General features: G+C 46.7%; 1 protein-coding gene across 4 annotated transcripts in view; it reads left to right on the top strand.

Annotated features, from left to right (window-relative positions):
* The window catches only part of C16H10orf90 (chromosome 16 C10orf90 homolog), a 193,051-nt gene that overhangs the window by 14,258 nt on the left and 157,202 nt on the right, over positions 1–21,591 (top strand). For 3 of the 4 annotated variants that reach the window (XM_033129827.1, XM_033129824.1, XM_033129826.1), the window contains exon 2: positions 10,172–10,244. The exons of the other annotated variant lie outside the window; for it this stretch is intronic. In XM_033129827.1, the coding sequence (XP_032985718.1) occupies positions 10,172–10,244 (73 nt within the window). The remainder of the gene's footprint in view (positions 1–10,171; positions 10,245–21,591) is intronic. 4 annotated transcript variants of the gene reach the window in all.

Genomic DNA, 21,591 nt, shown 5'->3' on the forward strand with positions numbered 1-21,591 from the left:
CCTGTTGCGACAGCAGAGGGGGCAGGGCTTGGGCTCCAGTTCAGGTAAACTTGGGTTTTGATCCTGGCTCTGTCGTTCATTAATTCTGACTTGGCGTGAACTCTTCTTACGTCTCCAGCGTCAGTTGCTTCACATACAAAATGGAGTTAATAATATTACCATCCCCTAGTGCCTTTATGGGATTGACTAAAGTGGTACAATGAGAACGCGTAGGGCCGTGCTTGGAAGAGCTCAGTAGCAGCAGTTTATTACGTTGATATTGATGTTATTATAACAATAAGATTACGAATAATGTTTCCTCACCTTTAGAATGCGATTCTAGCGGTCCCTTTCTTCTCCAGTCGCCATGGAGATCACATAATGCCTGGGAAGCCTTCGCAGGCGCCCTGGGCTGGGAGGAGCACTGCAGTGTAGCTGTTATTATTATTCTGTCCTAAAGCCATTAGGGACCCGATTCTGCTCTGCTCACTAAGTAAAAATCATCTCTTCTAACTCTGAGAAGGTGTGAAAGTCAGCTATAAAAAGTGCGCCTTCTACATGGCTTTCGGTCAGGATGGGTGAATAAAAGGTTGCAAAAGCAACCAGCAGTGGAAGATAATAAAACCTTTTCCCCACAGGCCCAGGGGAGCCAAAGAACAGGAAATACCTTCGCCTTTTTTTTTTTTTTTTTTTGTCTCTGTTCCTTTGAAAGAAGAAAAGCAACAGCAATTGACTTTAAAGTTGTAAGGTTGAGTGGGTGATTGAATTCTCAGAACTTTCCGAGGTTTTCTGAAGTCAGGGTAACTTTATTATATTCGATGTTGGAGTATTTCAAGCAGTTCAGGACTGTAATTGAAGGAAAGGAGAGAGTGACAGTAAACAATTACCAGGGAGGATTCCACGTGGCACAAAAAGTGGATTCAGTTTCTAGAATCATCAGCTCACATTTTCAAGTCAGAAGAAAATGTTGCAGATGACAGGAAACAGAATAGAAGAGCTAAAAGGAACACTTAAGGAATCGGGGAAGTCTATGTCTTTGATATACAAAACAGTTCAGCTAAATTTGACTGTGTAACTGGGTAATTAACATGACTACAGTAGGGAGTTTTGTCCGCCCCCACCCCCCTCCGGGCTTGATGTTTGCATAGAAACCTCCCGCCATGTGTGCTTTGTCATTGCTGTTACTCATCTCTGCACACAGACAGGGAACTGGAGTCCCCCTGGTGGGAAAACAGAATGAACTCTCCGTAGACCACTTCTCATTAGACGGCCAGGGGAGGCTGTCTTCCAAAGTGTGTCTCACAAGAGGACAGATGATGGAAATAACATATCCTCTTTCCATCCCACTTTGTCTCATTTTCAAACAGAATCCCACCAGACACCACCCTTACAAACAAAAGTGAAGGAGAAGGCAAGGAGAGATGGGAAGATTGAACTGCGGCATCTTCATTCAGACCCTAACAAGGGAACAGTCCTGCCATTTGCAATCAGATAAGGGATATTATCTCAGTAATAAAAGGCAATTGAGAATCTAAATGAAAAATCTGATGCTTTTCATGCTGATTTATTTTAGATTAGAAAAAGTTAAACCAGATGTAAACATGAAGAGATGAAGCATGAAGAGGGAATCATGGCAGAGAGATAAATTTCAGTTTTGAGTTATAGGTGCAGTGTTGCATTAATCAGAAAATATACTGTTGATCTGTAAACTGGTCTGATGTTAATTACTGTTGCAGAAGAGAGTTCAGAAGATTGAATACAAACATGCAACTCTGGCAGAGATCAATCATGCATGTAGATTAGCCATGGAGAGTGTATTTCAGCCCCCAGAGATAACCCGTATGCAGTCCAGCCTGGGACCACCCACCACGGCTTACTATCTGCCCTCTAGTGGGACCTCCATCATTCTCAGGAGAAGGCACTGGGATACTGAAAAGACATGGTCCTCATTCCTGTTCTGCTGTCAGCCCGCTCCAACAATGTCTGCCCTTGTCCTAGAGAAGATCCAGCCAAAGTCCACCATTGGTCTTTGACAACCTGGGATATGAGTAGATTCAGAATCTCTCCTCTATATTCTCCATGAGCCATCCATGGATCCAGAGGGGGCACAGTAGAGGGAGATTCTCTTTAGGTCTGGAACTTCCTGTGCTCCTCCCTCTTCTTTCCTGGGGCATATGAAGTTTCAGTCCCTGTTTTACTTGCTCAATGCTTTACAAAGCCCGGGAGACATCTCTAACCACCTCCATTCCCCCCCATCCCCCCCCACACACAGTAATATGGGGGATGCTGAGAACACCTTATTCTGGGAGAGTCCTTGCTCTGTCATTTAGTAGCTCTGTGACCTAGGGCAAATTACCGAATCTCTCCATACCCCAGGGTCCTTATCTATAAAATGCAGAGAGAATACCTGTCTTGTGGGGACAGGATAACAGGGCATACGGAAAACCCTAACCCAGAGGCTGGTAGGTTCATTAAATATCTACGCTACCCAGACGTAATTCTCCAGCCAAAACTCTTGGGGCCAAATGTGATTCAACAACGATTTCTTAATTTCATTTCAGAAAGGTAATACTGCATACCGTTCTCAATGGGATGTGACTAGCACCCTGTAATTAAGCTCACTGATGTTTCTGCAATAAAATGTATGAATATTCACACTAAATGGAATAAATTAATATTACAAATAGCCGCAGGTTAGTTCAGGTACAGTTTTGCTGTCAGATTAGTTTTCTATAAACTCAGAGAGGAAAACTCTCAGAGTTCACAGCTTTATTGGTTTTAGGATTGCAGATCGGGGATTATGGGTCTATTGTGAGTGGTCAGATATCTTGAAGGAAGACTCAGTGAATTAAAAAAAAAACATCAAAAACAATCACCTATATGCTCACTAGAGCCCAGCTACTGTGGCAGGACTTGGGAGGATCAAGTGAGAGCATGCGAAAGTTGTTTTATAAAGCAGCTTTTAGTCTTATGTAAATGGAATGTTCTAGTATTATTGTAGCTTCGAAGTTCAAATCTTGCCAGTGCGCTGCTTCTGGCTCCTGATGGAGTTCACAGACCATACGATTGTCGGTGTCGTCAGTGTCCTACTGGGGTCAGGCGTGACCATAGAATTTCTGCGGGCGGCCGTGCTGCTAAGGTGGCAGGTGGTGAGGTGATAACGGAAAGGATGCCAGACCAGGGTCGGGGACAAGTGTAGGTGCCAGACCTGCTGTATTTTGTTCTTGGGCAGTTATGTCTCTCGCCCTCTCTGGGACTTGGTTTCTTTAAAACAAAACAAAACTTTGTGTGTTCTGGCCACTTCTCAGAGACTCTGGAGAATCAAAATGAGGTAATGTGTATAAAAGAGCTTTGCCGACTGGAACACTGCCCATGATTGTGAGGGGTCATGATTCTTCGAATGTGCCTGATCCCAATCATAGTTTTCTGTTCCCGAGGAGTGATCCTAATTGCTGGGGTTCCAACTGGGGCTCCTTTACTCGCTTATTAGGTGTGTGTGTGACTTTGGGCAAGTGGCTTAGCCTCTCAGGGCCTCCATTTCCACACCTGCAAAATGGGAATAATAATTATACTTCTCTCACAGCGTTGTGGGAGGATCACTGAGGTAATTGGGAGGCAGGCGTGAACCCTCGTGACGTCAGCTCTGTGACCCCAGCTTTGATCCGAGTCCAGGGGCACTGGGAACAGGGTCTTAAATCTTTCCCCCTATTGTGTGGCGAAATTACTGCGGCCATTCACGGAATAACACATGAAGGGCTTCAGACACCTAAGGGAGAAAAGACCTTGAAAGGACTGAGTTAAGAGTCACTTACTAGTTACTGAGGAAGTCACTTGGGGCTAATCGGCCTCTCCCTGTGAGTAGTAAATACTAAGAAGTACAGCGATACCTTTTGTTTACTAGGAAAAGTGTTTCTCCCTGTGGAAAGAGTACTGCATGTATTCATTTTTGTACGCCTTTTCCATTTTTTCATAAAATTTTACTTAGTGGGAAGCATAGCAGTCATCCAATCACGTTATCCGTGACATGAACAGAACATCGTTAGCATTTTCTCATGCGAATCCACAGGCATTTCATGCATTCGGTTATATTTGCAAAGATATACTGTGGACCTGGTGCTGTTCCAAGAGTTGGGATTACAGCGATGAACAAAGAACTTACTGTGTGGAGTTTACATTCTAGTGGGAGAAAATGGAGAACAAGTCAATAAATGTATGTCACACTCCACAAACTAAGAACAGAAGAAAACTACCTCAACAGCCATATTATAAAAGTCATACACGAAAAGCCCCGACTCCATGGTGAACATGGTACTCAATGGTGAAAGACTGAAAGCTTTTGCCCTAAATCAGGAACAAGGCAAGGATGTCTGCTTTCACCACTTCTATTCAGCATAGTACTGTAAGTTCCAGCCAGTATAATTAGGCAAGAAAAATAAATAAAAAGCCTCCGAATTGGAAAGGAATAAGTAAAGTTATCTCTGTTCACAGATGATATAACCTTATGTGTAGAAATCCCTAAAGATTCCACAAAACACCTGTTAGAATTAATAAATGAATTCAGCAAAATAGCAGGATCCAAAGTCAACAGAAAAATTAGTTACATTTCTATATACTAACAATGACAGTCTGAAAAGGAAATTATGGAAGCAGTTCCATTTATGATATAATTATAAAGAATAAATGCTTAGGAATTAACCTAACCAAGGAGGTAAAAGACTTCATGGAAACTATAAGACATTGCTGAAAGAAATTAAAGAAGACATCAATAAATGGAAACACATCAATGTTCATGGATTAGGAGAATAAGAACAATATTATTCAGTCTTGTTAAGATGTTAATACCACCCAAAATGACCTACAGAGTCAATGCAATTCCTATAAAAACTCCAAAGATTTTTATTTTATTTTATTTTTTTTGGCAGAAATAGAAAACCCATCCTAAAATTCAAATGTAATCTCAAGGGACCCCAAATAGCCAAATGATATGGAAAAACAAGAATAAAGCTGGAAGACTCACATTTCCTGATTTCAAAACTCACTACAAAGCTACAGTAATCAAACCAATGTGGTGATGGCATAAAGACAGACATATAGATCAATGGAATAAAATAGGGAGCTCAGAAATAATCTCTCATATATGGTCAAATAATTTTCGACAGTGGTGCTAAGACCATTCAATTGTGAAAGGAGAGTCTTTTCAACAAATAGTGCTGGGAAAACTTGATATCTACATGCAAAAGAATGAAGCTGGATTTTTATATAAAACCATATACAAAAATTAACTCAAAATGAACCAAAGACCTACATGTAAGACCTGAAGCTGTAAAACTATTAGAAGAAAACACAGGACAAAATCTTCACGGTATTGGATTTGGCTGTGATTTCTTGGATATGACACCAAAGGAACAGGCAACAAAAGAAAAAAATAGACAAATTGGACTTCATGAAAATTAAAAAATTTTGTGCATAAAAAGATAATATTAGCACAGTAAAAAGGCAATCTGCCACATGAGAGAAAATATTTGTAAATCATATATCTGGTAAAGGATTAATATCCAGAATATAGAGAAAACTCCTGAAACTCAAAAATAAATAAATCAATTAAAAAATAGGCAAAGGACTTGAATAAATGTTTCTCCAAAGAAGATGTACAAAGGATGAATAAGCACATGAAAAGATGCTCAACATCACTAATCATTAGGGAAATGCAAATCAAAACCACAGTGCAATACCATTTCACATCTAATACAATGGCTACTATCAATAAACAGAAAATGACCAGTGTTGGCGAGGATGTGGAGAAATTGGAACACTTGTCTACTGTTGGTGAAAACGGAAAAAATGGTGCAGCCTCTGTGGAAAACAGTATGGTAATTCCTCAAAAAATTAAACAGAGATCTAGCAATTCCACTTCTGGATCTATACCCCAAAGAATTGAAGGCAGGGTTTTGAAGAGATGTTGTACACCCGTGTTCGTAGCAGCATTATTCACAACAGCTAAAAGATGGACACAATCCAGTGCGTCTATCGATGAATGAATGAATGAGGAATTTGTGGTTTATACACACAATAGAATATTATTCAGTCTTAAGAAGGAAGGAAATGCTGACAGAAGGGACAACGTCGGTGGACGCTGAGGACGTCTTGTTAAGTGCTAAGCCGGTCACAAGGGACAGATCCTGCATGATTATATTTGCGTGGGCCACTTACAGTAGTCAGAATGACAGACAGTGGGGTGTCGGCTGCCACAGGCTGAGGGATAGAGGAAGGGGGAGTGTCTGTTAATGGGTATAGAGTTTTCGTTTTACAAAATGAAAAGAGTTATGGAGCGAGATGGTGGTCATGTACAGCTTTACGAATGAATCTATTTAACACCACTGTACTGTACACTGAAAATGGTCACAGTGGTAAATTTTATGTTGTGTGTGTTTTACCACAAGAAACAATGAAGAGAACAAATATGTGTCCCATATTAGACATAGTAAAAAACATAGTTGTAAAACGTTGCCTTTACCAGAGGCAGTGACGATTTCAGCTTCCAAGTAAGGGCTCCTGAGACAAGACTCTTAACTGAACCTGTGTCAGGATGAAGTGTTAGCGTGCAGCTGAACGTAAGGCATTTGCTCTTCCTGTTCAACAGTCGCCACGTCTTCCTGTCACTTAGCGTAGAGTGCAAGGCCGCCCGCGCTGGGTTGTCCTAGTCCGTGGACACAGAGACTGTAGCGTGGACTGTGTACATTGTTACATGATCGTGGACGCATTGATACCCATGGTCTGACCCACAAAGCCATTCCCACTGCTGCGTGTTTTGCACACTTCTGTTGTTTTGCCACAATCAACCCCACTGCAAACACGTCTTCATTGATCTGGCTGTTGCTGTATTTTGAGTCAGTTAAAATTCCAAGGGTTTTAAGCTGGCGAGGGACGTAACCAGCTCTGTGGAAACATGGCTGGAGTGAGAGTCAGGACGCTGCTATGAGGCCCCCGTGAAGGCAGTGAGTGGGGAGAGGGAGGCGGAGATGGGAGAGAGAGATGGTCAGGGAGAGCGGCCAGCAGGACGTGTGGGCAGAACCCGGCCCCTGGAGTGGCAGCTGGGCGGCCACGGGAGAGCGTGATGGGAATGTCAGTGCCAGGGGTCACAGTGGCTGCATCCAGACTGTGGTAAGGGGATGACTGAGTGGGGGGTGAGGAGTCGGACAGAGAGAGAGGCCGTCGCCTTCAAGATCTGCTGGGACTGAAGTGACAGGGAGGAAGGTAACGTGTGTGGGGGAGGGAGCTGGTTGGTTTTGTTTTTATGCTAAGAAAGGTTTGCATGTGGTTAAAATGCTGAGGAGGGCAAAGTTGAAGACCGAAGGGAGGTCTGGGGTCCTTGACAATGCGGTGTCTCCTGTGGATTCCAAGAGCATATGCACAATTTACCCTGGGTGCGAAGCTTTGTTTTCATGAATGAATGAATGAATGAATGAATGAATGAATTTATTAATTCTTCCATCCCTTTTTTTTCCAACAAATATTTATGGAAAGCATGGTATGTGTCCAGCCCTATACTAGGAATCCATTGACAAGCACAGCAGCAATGATTTTATTCTCAGAGGTGTTACCATCTAGGGGAGAAGCACACATTATTGTAGATTCCCATTGGTCGCTGTGCATTTACAAACCCAGGTGAGCGGGATGCTCTGCAGGAAAAGGAATGCTTCTGCTGGAGCTTAGAAATCAGAACCCTGAACTGGTTTGCAGAGTGGTGTCTGGAGAGACACTCACATGAGCAGGTCCTTTGAACTGAGATCTGGAGAAGGACGAGGGGAACAGCAGGCTGAAACAGCCTGATGGAACAGCATGTGCAAAGGCCCAGTGATGGGGAGAATGTGTGAATTCAAGAGGCTGAGAGGGGCTCACACAGTGTGTGGCCCAGAGAGATGCGCCCAGTGATGCCGCAGAGATTAGCAGGTGCAGACCACCCAGTGCCCTTGCTGCTTGTCCTAAGGGCGATAAAAATTGTCACTCTTTTGCACGAAGGGATTACAATGAGCACCCAGCAGAAAGGAGAGCCAAAGCCAAGTCTTTGCAGGATGTCGCTTGAGAGGGGATTGAGACCTGGGTCAGTTGATGACAGAGATTCCGCAATCACCCTGTTGTTGGGAATTCTTGGATCAATAGTGCCCAGAGCCTGTACAGGATGGTTCCAGGCTTTTGGAGAAGCCAGTGGTACCTAGTCAATTTGTTATTTACTGCCAACCACTGGGACCCCAGAGAGAGAGAAGCTGGAACCAGTGGTGGGGCTAGTGCTGGGGCTCTCCCTAAGGCTTCATGGTGCTTCGGGAGCTTACGGGGTAAAAAGTAATTCTGTACTATCAAGTCCCAGGTTAACTGACTTGTTCGACTGGATAGAGTTACTTTAGAAATTACACATAAAAACCGTTCTTTAAAGGGCCATAGAAGACAACAGCCTAGGAGAGAGAAAGCTTTAAATCTGCTAGGTGAGACTATCTCTGCAACCTCCTCCCTCACCCCACACACAATATTCTCTCTCTCTCTCTCTCTCTCTCTCTCTCTCTCTCTCTCTCTCTCTCTGTCACACATACCTTTCAGATCCACCTGCTTACTTTGTAGTAGCAGAGAGATAACTCATTTTTCTACAAAGTTGGGATTTTAATTGGTTTCCACATTCATGTCTAATGTTGCTGCACATCTGTTTCCTTCCTGAAAAGTTTCCATATGTTATCCAATACTCACTGTGACATGTCTGTGCTAAGTCTGAGAAAGGGATGTATATAAGTCTGATGCCCGTATACAGTCAAATAGCCACTACTAGTACTTAGTAAAAATACTACTAACGATATGGGGAACACACTGGCTAAAAGCTCAGGCACCTTGGGTCTGACCACCCTGGTCTGAACCCTGGCTGTGTCACACCCCACGGGCCACCTCAGCTTTGGCTGTTTCAGCTGTCGCAGCAGGGCTGAAAACAGCATACCTTTCAGACAGTTGTGAGAATCCCATGAGATAACGTTTGGAACGCTCTAAGTACAACCACCACCCGTCTGAAATCTCATTAATTGTCAGCAGTTCTTAGGATAGTTATAATTAATAATCACATTACTGAGAGGCGATGGCTGGGTGAGGCCCAGGGTACAGAACCCAGAGAGTAACAGAAAAAGAGATATAGCTTTTATTCTCCCAGACTCAGCCCAGCCGCAGTCCGGCGCCTGCCCTCATTCTTTCTCCTCTGCCATGGGGTCTGGGAGGCCAGGCCCCTGCTTGGGACAGAAGAATGGTTTGCTTGCAGATTCCCCTCTGGAATCCCCAACCTGGTTCCCTGGGTGCTGGGGATGATGAGAGGAAGCCAAAAATGGGACCTGAACCCTGAAAAGCTTCACTCAGCCCTGGGACGAAGGAATTAACTGGGGTTCAGCTTTAGAAGCGGGCTGTAGGTTGGTGCAAAAGTAATTGTGTTTTTGCAATTCTTTTTAACCTTTTAAACCACAATTACTTTTGCACCAACCGCATACATTGGTGGGGGGAGCAGAAGAGTTATTTATTCTTCAGCTTTGGGGTAAGGTCATGGGGTGTCAGGGGACGATGGGCCTGGGGGCAGACCCAGTGTGGAAAGAGGTGCTCTGGCATCTGATCTAAGTTTATCGATCAGAACCAAAAATGAAATGCTTTCGGAATAAACTTATGAAACAAACCTTTGCCGTTTGGCAGAGGAAGTCGGCACAGTAACCAAACCTGTAGACAGCAGAAGACGTTTGTGTATAGTAATCTTATTTTCACTGGGTATTGAAGGCTAATTCCGAAATTTGATTGCTCGTGTTTAATCAATTTATCGATATTTATCAAAAGTCCAATTTTTGCTCAACACTCATTCAGCATTCTGATGGGATAGAAAAAAATATTAGATGTGGTTCTTTGCTCTCCTAGCAGCATCCACGTTGGCTGATTACTCCCTCCTGACATTCCTTGTGTGTTTGAAATCATCAGAAACCTACCTTTTATTGACTGGCTGAGTTTACCTGGGCGAGTATGGAGGGACATATGCATTACCATCTCCAGCCTTGGGAGAATGGAGAGATGGCAGGGATGGTGTTAGATTTTTTTTTTTTTTTAGCAATAATAATGTACATTATTGAAGATTATATACCTGGCAAATAAAAATATGAGACTGGGAAGGTTTCTATTTATTTTCCAGATCCATAGTCGGCTCTTCTCATCCCCGAAAGATCACGCTGCCTGGGAAAGAAATGAAAGTCTTTCGCATGCAGGTAAAGAATTGGGCTCTGAACGGGTTATCCCCATTCAAGCTTTTATTTACGTTCCCTCCTTTACTTTTATTAATAACGAAACGGGCTTTGGAGCCGAGTGTGCCCCCAAACATGAGACGATAGCTCAGTGGCTCGACAAGTTTTGAAGCTGATTTGAATTTCTAAACACACAGGCGGTTAGGCTGGCAGTCTCTGAAAAAGCTAACAATGCAAAGGAAATATCATTTGCCTCAGGTAGCGAGCGCCTTGGGAACCCAAGATAAGGGTGGCAGACTGCTGTGTGTTCCCGGTTAGGGCAGTGGGGGGCGGGGTCTACCAGAAATGAGGAACCGGACAAATATGGCATCTTCCCAGGATGGGGCCGGTGCAATTTACATCTCGGCCTGGTGTCTATGCATCCATAAATCATGTTTATGAAGCTTCTGTTCACAGCCACTAACTGTAAAAGACACGAGGTGAGATGTTTACAGTTCATAGCTTATATGAAGTTTGTTAACATAGTGTGAAAACAAGCTCTTCTTCTCCCTTTCATGAGAGAAATGATATGAATTTAGGTCAAAATTTCTGATGATACTGTAATAAGGCTCCTGGGTTGATGGAATATATCAATTTAGAGACTCTAGCAAAACTAAATTTTAAAAGAATGTTTTTCATGTAGCAGGTTTTATTTTTTAATCTTCATTTTAATTTTAATTTGTAAATGTGGCAGATGAATCGGTATATATAAGTACGTATATATGTATGTGTGTGATTATACACATTTATGGTTTCTCTTTTCATTACCCTTTACCACCTGCTTATATCAAAGATATCAGGGACCTGAATTCCTTTCCATAACTGACACAGTCAACTAAAGACAAAACTATCATCTGAAAGAAACTTTCATAGTTAATCCTTTCTGGAGCCTCAAAGATGGTTTGTAGCTTATGCTTTAACACTTCCGCTGTGACGTTCGTCTACAGTCAAATGATATTTCCATGCCACTGACTGCGGTGTTCGACTTTACCCCACGAGCTCAGTGTTTCAGAAAGGAAGGTTAGGAAAGCAGATGTACATTTTTCTGTATTTTTGTGTTTTTCAAGAATGAATAGCAATAGGAAATTTTTATACTTTCAAGTAATCATTTATTTTAATAAAGTATAGCACCTTAACTGTATTTACTTAACATAAATACTGTAATTATTTTCTGTGGATTTTTGACACATTTTAGAGAACAAACTTGAAATCAATTAATGCAGTGAAAGTTAATAATGGCTGATATTTAGTTTGGATCCTTTAAAAGCTTACCCCAGAAATTGCCTGTGGTAAGAATGTGAATCCACTGACAGACGCTTCTGGTGGCATGAATGACTGGCTCACGAAGCACGTCTGGCCACCTGCACCCCAGGAAGTTTGGGGACGTTGAGAAGAATGGCATGTTTTCCGCAGAACACTCAGAGGTGGCTCTGAGAACAGTTTGCCCTGGGTGACCTAGATGCGGACGCCTTGGTTCTCTTCTCGGGAGAAGTAGCTCTGCTCAAAGTGGCCCTAATTGGGTACTTCCGCCGTGCACCCCTGCTCACAGCTCACGTAGCCATCTAATGACTTAGAATCTAAGTCCATGCTGGCTCGAGGCCCTAGGTGAATGGTCAGGGCCGCAAGGCCTGTGCCCAACCAGCCTGCGTGAGGAGGGGGACACATACCTGCTGGCCCTTCCCCCTCCCTCCCTATAGCTCTCTGTCTGTCTGACGCTCTCTCTTTCTTGTTTCTCTTTTTTCTAAATCTATATTTCCCATGTTCTGGTTATGGAAGAACACTTTAGAGCAGGGGTGTCCAAACTTTTTTCAACGGTTTTTACCAGGGCCGTATGCAGTAAAATACACAAACAGCCGGGCCACTCACTCGAGGTGAAGTACGTATTGCCTCACCTGGTTTATTTAAGTAAACTAAATATATTTGTGGAATTTGCTGCGGGCCAATTAAAAATGGATTGCGGGCCGCAGTTGGCCCGCGGGCCGCAGTTTGGACACCCCTGCTTTAGAGACAGCCCGAAATCTTGGGTATTCTTACAGAAGGCAAGCAGTTGTTAGAGAAAAAAATCCTTCCTGACACTTATTAACGCAGGGAAGGCAGATTTTATCCAGGGAGACAACTACAGTGGGGTCTGACAGTAGGGCAGAGAGTGGGCTCAACTCTGTATACAAGGAAAAGGGGAAATTTATAGCCAAGGTAGTGGTGAGTGGATAGGATATTTGTAAGAAGAAACCTCAGGGGGACGGGGGACTTGGGTTCAGTTGACTTAACATGTGGGACATGAGGAAATGGATCAGATATCAAAGGGGGACAGTTTTCTTGAAACTGACCCAGCAGGATTCTTGCTATTGGTTAACAAAATTGGACCCAGTGGACAAAGGACAGATACCAAGGGTGAGGCCCCGTCAAAAGGAATCCTCAGAGAAGCTGCACTCTTTTGGTCCAGGAGAGGCTCCGCCAGTCACGCCGTGAATCGGTTTCCCCTCCAGGGCTGACTCTCCAGGGGCCGCTCAGACTGCGTCTGCCTGCAAGGCCGTTTCCATCTGTTAAAGAGAAACTGCACTGGACACTGGTTAAAAATGGCAAGAGGGATTTTATTTGAGCTACCAAAGTAGGGGAGAGAGACTTCAGTACAGAAGTGAGCTCAGCTCTGAGCTGGGCAGCTAGGGATTCACGCCAGCGGGTATGGTAAGGGGATCAGTGGATAGAAAATGACTGAGAACTTGAGCAGACATCAGAGGTGGGGGAAGGGAACTTAATTACATGTCAGGAGTCAGGGAAAGTCTCAAACGGGCCTGGCAGGATTCTCTCTAAGCCTGAACTCACTAGGATTCTTTGCTCAAACGGGGCCTGACAGCAATAACGTCAGGCTGAGGACAAAGGCCTAGTGGACAAGGGGACCCAGCGGAAGGAGCCTGACTAAAGCCGCTCAAGGGGGGTCCTGTCACGCCTTTCCTAGGAAAACTGATCTGAGCGGCGACTGGGTTTCCCCCAAAATAAGACCTAACCAGAAAAGAAGCCCTAGCATGATTTTTCAGGTTGACATCCCCTGACTATAAGCCCTAATGCGTCTTTTGGAGCAAAACTTAATGTAAGACCCGGTCTTGTTTTCGGGGAAACACGGCACCTCTGCCCTGGAGGCTCCTAATCGTTGCGCTTGTGTCCTCCGGCAAGAACAGGGAATCTGATTCAGGTATTGGAACCCTGTCCCCACACCCAGGAGAAGGACCCAGCACAAGGATGGAATCTTTCTCAGCCCTCTCAGGGGCTTTGAGAAACCCAGAGAGCAGAGTTTGAGGTCAGACCCGGGGTTGCAAAGACCAGAAACACACTGTCATAGACAAAAGAGAAACCACTGCAAGGAAGCCAGTGGATATCGTGGAAGAAGAAGCCACCAGGCTGCAGAGGCGGGAACCAGGGCCCCGTGGCTGCCTGCAGCTGGAGTGGAGCTTCACCCAGGGCTACCACGCAGGATTCACTGCCCAACTCGTGCTGCTCGTGTCTCTCAATTAACCTGCTCAGGCTCCGTCCTCATTCAATCATCTCAGGGCAGGAGGCAAGGTCAGGTATCAGAACCATGGCTCAGAGGATCCGGCCTTGTGGGTGCCTGGCTAGTGGGGCAGTTGTCCCATCCGTGGGCCCGGGCCAGGCAGATGTCCCCAAGGCATAAGTCTGCCCAGGGAATCTCCAGTTTGGGAGGGGACATAGCTGTCATCTTGTCCAGTTTCTTCCTGGTGTCTGAGGTCTGAAAGCCCCGCTCCTCGTTGTCATGCAGGAGTGGGGCGGCCTCTTCAGGGACGGCTGACCACATGCTAAGTCCCAAGGTCAGGGGACACACCCTTTGAAGGTCGCTCCTGACGTGCGCACACCGCGGGAATTGTTAGAAAGCTCTTCGAGCATGTTGAGCCGGAGTAAAGTAACCTCGTTTATTTATTTCTAGTCTGTATTGAGTAGGCAATGTGGACCCATGAAATATTTTTTAGTTGCTGGAATATGTGATCTGATCCATATGCCTTGTGGTGTTCCAAGCAGGGGAGAAGGTAGATTTAGACTAGGGCAGGGGCGGGGGGCCGGGGGGCTAGAACCCTTGTAGCACTGGGAAATGACTAAATTACAGGCAGTTGGAATAGATGTTAAAGATGTTTGGAGAGAAAAAGGTGAAGGGATTACGAGGTACAAACTGGTCATGACAGAATAGTGCCGGGGACGTAAATCAGAGCACAGGCAGTATAGTCAGTAATGTTGTGATAACTATGTATGGTGGTGGGTGGGGGATCACTTTGTAAGTTACACAAACGCCTAACTATTGTGCTGTACACCTGAAACTAATAGAATATGGAATGTCAACTGTAATTGAAAAATAATAAGAAAAAAGAAGGTGTTTCTGGGAGGCCAGAGCTAGCGTTAACAAGGTAGGGAGGTTCAGGACCCAGGATGCTTCTGGGGCCAAGGGGGGTGCTGCTGAGAGGATCCTGAATTTGGGGGGCTTGGACTCTGTGTGAGAGACCACCTCACACAGTGGGCCATTTGCTGCTGAGCTCTGGAGACGGGTCGGGGTTATAGGCCTTCTGCGATCACCGCTGACAGGTGGGTGATATGAGAAACCACGAGAACAGCTGCAATTAGTGCAGAAGAGGATATGCGAGCTGGGAAGAGAGCGGGGCTACAGGACCTAAGTAGCCTATGTGCACGGTAGGAAACGGGGCGCCGTCCTGGGAACCACAGACCTGGTATCAGGGTTTGTTTTACGAGTTGAGGTATTTAGTGCCAGTGTTTACTTTGCCCCTAATTTGGGAAAGTGTTTCCATTTCCTCAGGTCTCGTTTCACTCTTAGACAATGGTGGTTATGCTGCTCTAAAATTCAGTGGTATGGGTGCAGCTTCTGTTGTAGAAGATACACCAGTCAGGCGTTTGGTCCAACAGGGTTTAGAGTGCTCACACAGGAAATCTGAAGTGAAATCGTCTCTGGATTTCCACTTGGCTTTCTTCATTTGCACAATGCAACTATTCACTGCCTTATTCCAGGACTTAGAAGGGCGGGGAAGCGATTTCTTATGGTAAAATTGTCCTCTTGGCAAGACCTGTGAAATCTGTTGGCCTGTGTAAAATGTCGGTTTACTGTGATTAATAGGATCTGATCACTAAGAGAGAAAAAAATGTAGGAAGGGTGACTGTTTTTGCCCAAACTCACATCTGTTTCCCCAATCAGTGAACGGTAGGAAGTCCCTTTCAAATTTCCATCCTGCATGTTATAAAAGGATTCCATTTACTCTTTTCCCATCGCTGAGCTACCTGCCTGCAGGTAAGACTACTCGATCTAAGGATTTAGCAACGCGGAGGAGATTCAGGTGCCTGGTTAAGCCATTTCTGGGGAAATCAGTTATGGGAAAGGTATGTAAGGGGAATTCATGAAGATCACTTGGAATTTTTAATTACTAAGTCACTTGGCGAAGGCAGGAAGGTGGGGCAGCATGGAATTTGCCCCCTCCTAATCCATTAAGCCCGACCTTTACAACTGGCAGTTTTTAAAGAGTAGGTCCTTGATTGATGAGTGGGATGAGATAATTATATTTCACTTACAACTTCAGAATAATTGTTCTTTTATTCCAGCTTTTACAAGAGCAGTGATTTGCTACCTGGATAACCATAGTTTAAGTTTCATTAATTTCTAGTCAAACCGTTAGTGCCTCAATAAAACACACGCCCGGACCGTGCTTCCAGGATGATTATCCCATTATCCCTTAAAACCCACTCAGACCCTGATGTGAGTTGTATTTCTTTGCTCTTCCGGAAGAAGTCTGTCATGCAGGGTGTCAGGCGGGGTCTCTTCTGGGGTCTCTGGTCCCGCTCCCTGCATAAGAATCCAGGATATGGTGAGGCCAAAAAGGAACTCCCACGGAGCCATGGATAGGGGAGTCATACCACTGTAGTCTCGCTGGTGGCTGAGTTGGAGACGCAGGAAGCAGGAGCCACACAATCCGCAGCCCGCCGTCCACTTCTCTCTGCCAACCCACCTCACTTGCTACCTGCAATCTGCCTCTCTGCAATCCGCAATCCACACTCTGCCACACCTTGCTAGCTCAGCCACGGCAGTTATATCAGTGGCCAGTGGCTAACCGGTAACAGCCAGTGGCCAACTAGTCACAGCTGATGACCATCCACTGCCTGAGCCAGCACCTTTCTATGTGAGGCCGAGAGCCTGGAAACTGCTCTCTGTCTCCACAAAGTCATTTGTAATTGTAGTTTCTCTATGAACAAGGTATAGAAGAGACACTACATTTACCCGTTTGTACTTTTACTTGGGCTCCTGTTGCTGACGTTGAAGCATGTGGATCCTTGATTATACAGCGTCCGTTTTGATCTCGTCGCGCGCCGTCTGCCTCCTACTCAAAGACAGCCGCCGCCCAATGTGGAAAATGTATCTATTGAACAGTATATAAGAGTATCTTTAATCAATGCAACTTCTCTGGTCAAATATCGCATCAGAGGTCAGAGGGCAAAGTCTAAGCTCCTTGGCATCTGGTGCCATTCCCCTCTGACTCTACACTCGCCAGTGGAGTCTCCAGGGAGCTGCTTCTAATATCTTTCTGTTGTGACAGTCCTTCCCATTGTCACAGGCCTTCCCCGATGCAACCTGCCCCACCTCTGGTGCTTCAGGATTGTTCCACAGTCATGGCCGTTCCAGCATTGTCCTTCCAGCATGGGCTCCCAGAGCAGGGACCTGGTCTCACTCATCTCTGTGTCCCCAAGGTCAGAGACTGGCACATAGAAAGTATGCACTAGATTGACCAGCATTGTTAGTACAGAAGAGCCTGTTCTGCATTCGGGGTTCTCACATGCCCCTCCCAGGAAAGCCCCAGAGCAGGCGGGGAACTGGGTCATGTGACAGCATTCGAGAGCCTGGCAGGGCAGCGTCTGCCTTCGGGGTTTTCCAGGATTCTTGCAAGCGCTTCCTGCCCTATACTCAGCTGCTTGTGGCAAGCGGCAGGTTTCCACCAGTGGTTCGTGTGGAGTCTGCTCGGTGATTGCTCTGCCCAGCGCCCAACCTGCTGTGCCAGCGGGGAGCAGGGAAAGCAGCCTGACTACTCTGCTTACCAGAGAAGGACGACACTCGTTCCTGCCTTCTGGCACGTTTGGGTCTGTTGTGCCTACTTGTTTAGGGCAATACTGGAAAGAAAAAAAACCCGAGTGGCCTTTGTCACAGGGCATGCGGTAGTCCCTGCTCGCTCTCTAATGAATGACCATTATTTCCAAGTCCCTCCAGAATCCTGCTTAGCTCAGAATTCCGGGTCCTGGGCATCAGCTTCGCTGGAATCACCCAGAAACAGTGCAATAAGCAACTGTCCCCGCCGTACAAGTTTCTGCCTCTAGCTTCGTCTTTGCCCATCACCTGGCACATAATCTAATTTTTAAAATAATGGGGGAAATAATGAGCAAAGAGTTCAGCTGAAGGCTTCCCAGTCTGTGTAGCTTTGCGTCCGCAAGAAACGCATCCAGCCAGGTTGAACTGCTTCCTCTCAGAGCCACGAAAGCTCAGTCACTGCCTCTTGTGTACTGAGGGACAAAGGGACCTCATTCCGCTCTGAGGAAATCAGACGCCGGCGTGGACCTGAGGGCCACTGGGTTTCATTATCAGGAAGGTGGGGCGCCTCCCGGCTCCAGCTGGAGGATGTGATTGGCTTGTTTGAGGAAGTTGATGGGCTGGCAGGGAACGCAGATAAGCAGGAGCCATTTGTGGTCCCCACGAGAGCAAGGTCATGTGGCTAGGGGGATGTAAACTGTGGGAGCAGAGTTGGAAGGGGTGTTTGTGGTTTGGCCAGAGGAAGCCCCCAGATGTCAAGGCGGCACACACTTTGGGATTCTTGTCTACGTGAGGTCCTGGCGTGGAGAGAGCAGGTGGAATGAGAGGTGCTGACACCTGCAGGTCAGCTTCCCTGTTGGGGCAGGGAGGACAGAGGGGGACGTTGGCCTGAGCTCAGAGAGTGTGGTGAGACCCAGGTGTGCACACCACACGGGCATGAGGCCGGCAGTGTCAGAGACATGCAGCTCGAGAACACAGTGTCCTGAGATGCAGGAGATGCACCGTGGTGCCAGGGAATGCGGGTGGGGCCACACGTAGAGAGAGGTGTGACTGGGTCTCACACAGGATGGGTCCTGCCCAGAGCGCCTGAGCTCCCAGCATCAGGTACAGGAATCAGGTACACGTCAGGAACTCACTCCCCAGCTAGGCAGAAATCCGAGTTCTACACAAGGTGGACAGGAGGACCAATGAGACCCCGCCATCTCTCAAAGCTCAGAATCGCGGTCCCGTCTGAGGTATGGCACTGCCATCCATTTGGTTGGCCAAGCAGGAAACCTCGGTGTCTTTCAGCCGCTCCAACTGGGCCATGTCTAATCCATGAGCACGTCCCACTGATTTACCTCCTAGCCATCTCTGAGGCCCACCCTTTTTTCTCCATTCCTGCTGCGATGTTGGCCTGGACTATTACAATAGTTTCTGCTTTCCCTGTCTCCTCTCCAGCATCAGCCAGAAGGAGAAGTGTAGGCCACGCCACCCCCTACTGAAAACCCTGCCATGCCTCTCAGTTGCTCTGAGAGGGAAGACCTGTCTCACTGTGGTCTGAACGGCCTGGGGCATTGGGTTCTGAGCTCTCTCTACCTCCCTGTCCCTCTCTGCTCCACGCCTGCTGTCCAGGGGCCTCCTGCTCTGGGAACCCCGTACAAGCTGATCCCTTCGCTTGAGCTGTGCCGCCAGCCCGTTCCCTTCCCCCTAAGTGATCTTGAGTCACCCGATAGACCCTCACCCATGGGTCCTGGGAAGCCATCCCTGACCTCAAGACCAACCCACCTCCGGCAGCTGGAGTCCACCTTCTCCTTTGTTGTGCTTGTCACAGTCATGTTACATTTATTTCCGTTTGATGAATATCTGCTGCCCCATCAGATCGTAAGCTGCACAAAAGCTTGCGTTGTGCTTGCCAGCCCCTGTACCGAGCCTTAACGGTCCATACACACGGTTGGGGAAATGACTTGGCTGGGTAGAGAAAGGAACTGTCACTGCTGGAGGCTGGATAGCCGTGGGGACAGGGCGATCGGCACATCTCCATGACGTCAGAAGGACCTGCAGATGACGCACTGGGAGAGACATGGTGTGGATCTCCCTTTCTGCTCTCTCTCCGACTGCTCTGAATTGATCCGACCCTCCCTTCTAACCTCCGTCTTTCAGTCTCCTTCCTCCGACATCGTCACCCTCTCTCCAGGTGTCACCTGGCCCCAGAGCCCTTAGTCCCAGCCTGTGAACACGTCTGATTTGGGATTATACATTATTATTGGTGTGATTTTAGGCTGCTTTAAAGATATGTATTGGTTTCGACGTCCTTATTAATTGTGAGCTGTGTATCAAGAGCCCCATAAGAGAAAAATAACACTTACAGGTCATTGTTGAAAGTCACACACTCCTTGTGTATTCCTGGGGAAGGCGAGTAGAAGATGCCTTCCCAAATGCCTGTGGGCCCTGCTGTGCAGAGCGCTGCTCATTTTGGTGAAATATTGTTAATTAGACATGGAGAGAATAGACTTGGTGAAGAGCGAAAGTGGTATTTTTTTTTTTTTAAATAGCTTTTGCACCCAGCTGGCCATCTAAAGAAAATATTTTGTAAAAGAGTGTATAAACAAAAGCAGCCCAAATTGAAAGAGACACATGGAATTAAATGTGTGTTTGAAGCTTATTGTGTTATGTAATACAATGATCATCGCAGTGTCCAGTTTCCCAGCACAAAAGGTGTGTTTGTCTGGCAGCTGTGGTATAACTGAGCTGGAGGGGACGAGGACTCCGGGTAAAGCCACTCCCGAACAGAGCCAAACCGGCAACCTCATCGCCTCCTTGCCATCTTGGTGAAAATATCAGTGTTGGCCTTAAGTTCATTCTTGTAAAGCCCCTTCGTCTGAACGAAGTATCCCCTAACCTTGCTTTCTGAGAAGGTCTCTTTCTCTTGTCTGGGTGTGGTGGCATGCTGACAACATGGTCTTAGCTCAGGTGGTGAGAGGCAGTGGGCAGGAAGGCCCGTGTCTGGCAGAGAGAGAGCGCATAGCGACCATGAGAGGGCAGAAAAGGAAAATTAGGGCCAGTGCCACTTTCCAGATTCCAAAGGAGTGCAAAGACGTCCTGTGTCCTGGTGAAAACCAAGTTCCAGCCGAGACAGGTAAGAGCTGGCTTCTCTTTCAAATGTGCCACTGTTCTTTAAAGGGCCTTGGCTCACGTCACATGGCTCTTGTCACATGCCTCCCTGGGGCACCTGAAGAGACCTTGTGTTTATAAAACCTTCCGAACATTCTCCCCTTAGGCTGGTATTTGACAAGGCCACTGTCTGACCTCCACGCTAAGGAGAGAGTTCCTGAATTGGATTTTAAGAACTTTTTCTGTGAAGTTTCTGTTTTTCACAAACTACCTTGACCACAGAGGGTAGAGTTCCCTTAAAGCGATTTGCGTTATTTTTAGATGGAAGTCTTTCTTAACATGGACTCTTATGGGAAACCAATTTGTGGACCGGGTAAAACCAGAGGCGCTCTGGCAGAACGGGGCGCCCAGGCGGGCCCCCACCCCCGGAGTTGCAGGAGTCCAGCTGTGTCCGGGGAGTGATTGGAAAACCCCTCCACAGGACTGAGTGGAACCAGAGCGCAGCCTATTTGAATAAAAACGGATCGCTTCCTCACAGAATTCATCTGCAGCCCCGTGGAAGGAGCAGGTGATCGCCGCGGGCAGTCCACGGCCACCCAGAGCCGTCCCCGGCCTCCTCTTGACCTGCACTCGAGTTCCTGACTCTCGCTTACTTTAGGGGGTCTCGTGACTTAGGATTTTAGGGCCATCGCTCTGAGCTGATGCTGCAGAATCTCAGGAACGGAGGGCGGGTTCCCACAGCCCCGCGGAGGGAGAAGGGGCAGAAACGCATCCGAGTTTTAACCGGAAGGTGGGAGGAAGCAAGAGTGTAGAAGGATGGAGTGTGCTTTTACTTTCCCTTCCACTGGTGTTGATGGCTCCACTTGAATGACCTTCCGCTCGTGGCACACCAGCCCTGGCCGGACTCCAGCTACTACTCAACCCCAAACACGGCTTTCTCTATCGCCTTGCGTGTGCTGAAGTTTGATTTGTTCTTTTGATGGGACTTCGGAGACAACCTGTGAGGGGATTAAACCCTGAGGCAGGCAGCCCGGGGAGGAGTGGGGTGGGGGGATGGCCAAGCCTGGCCCCCGGACAGTTTGATGACAGGCAGTGCTGGGGGTCTGGGACTTCTCTTCCAGAAAGCTGCACTCCTGAGGAGGTTGGGAACGTGGATTCTGA

This window comes from Rhinolophus ferrumequinum, chromosome 16 (assembly GCF_004115265.2).
Source record: "Rhinolophus ferrumequinum isolate MPI-CBG mRhiFer1 chromosome 16, mRhiFer1_v1.p, whole genome shotgun sequence".
In the NCBI taxonomy this organism is placed as follows: Eukaryota; Metazoa; Chordata; class Mammalia; order Chiroptera; family Rhinolophidae; genus Rhinolophus; species Rhinolophus ferrumequinum.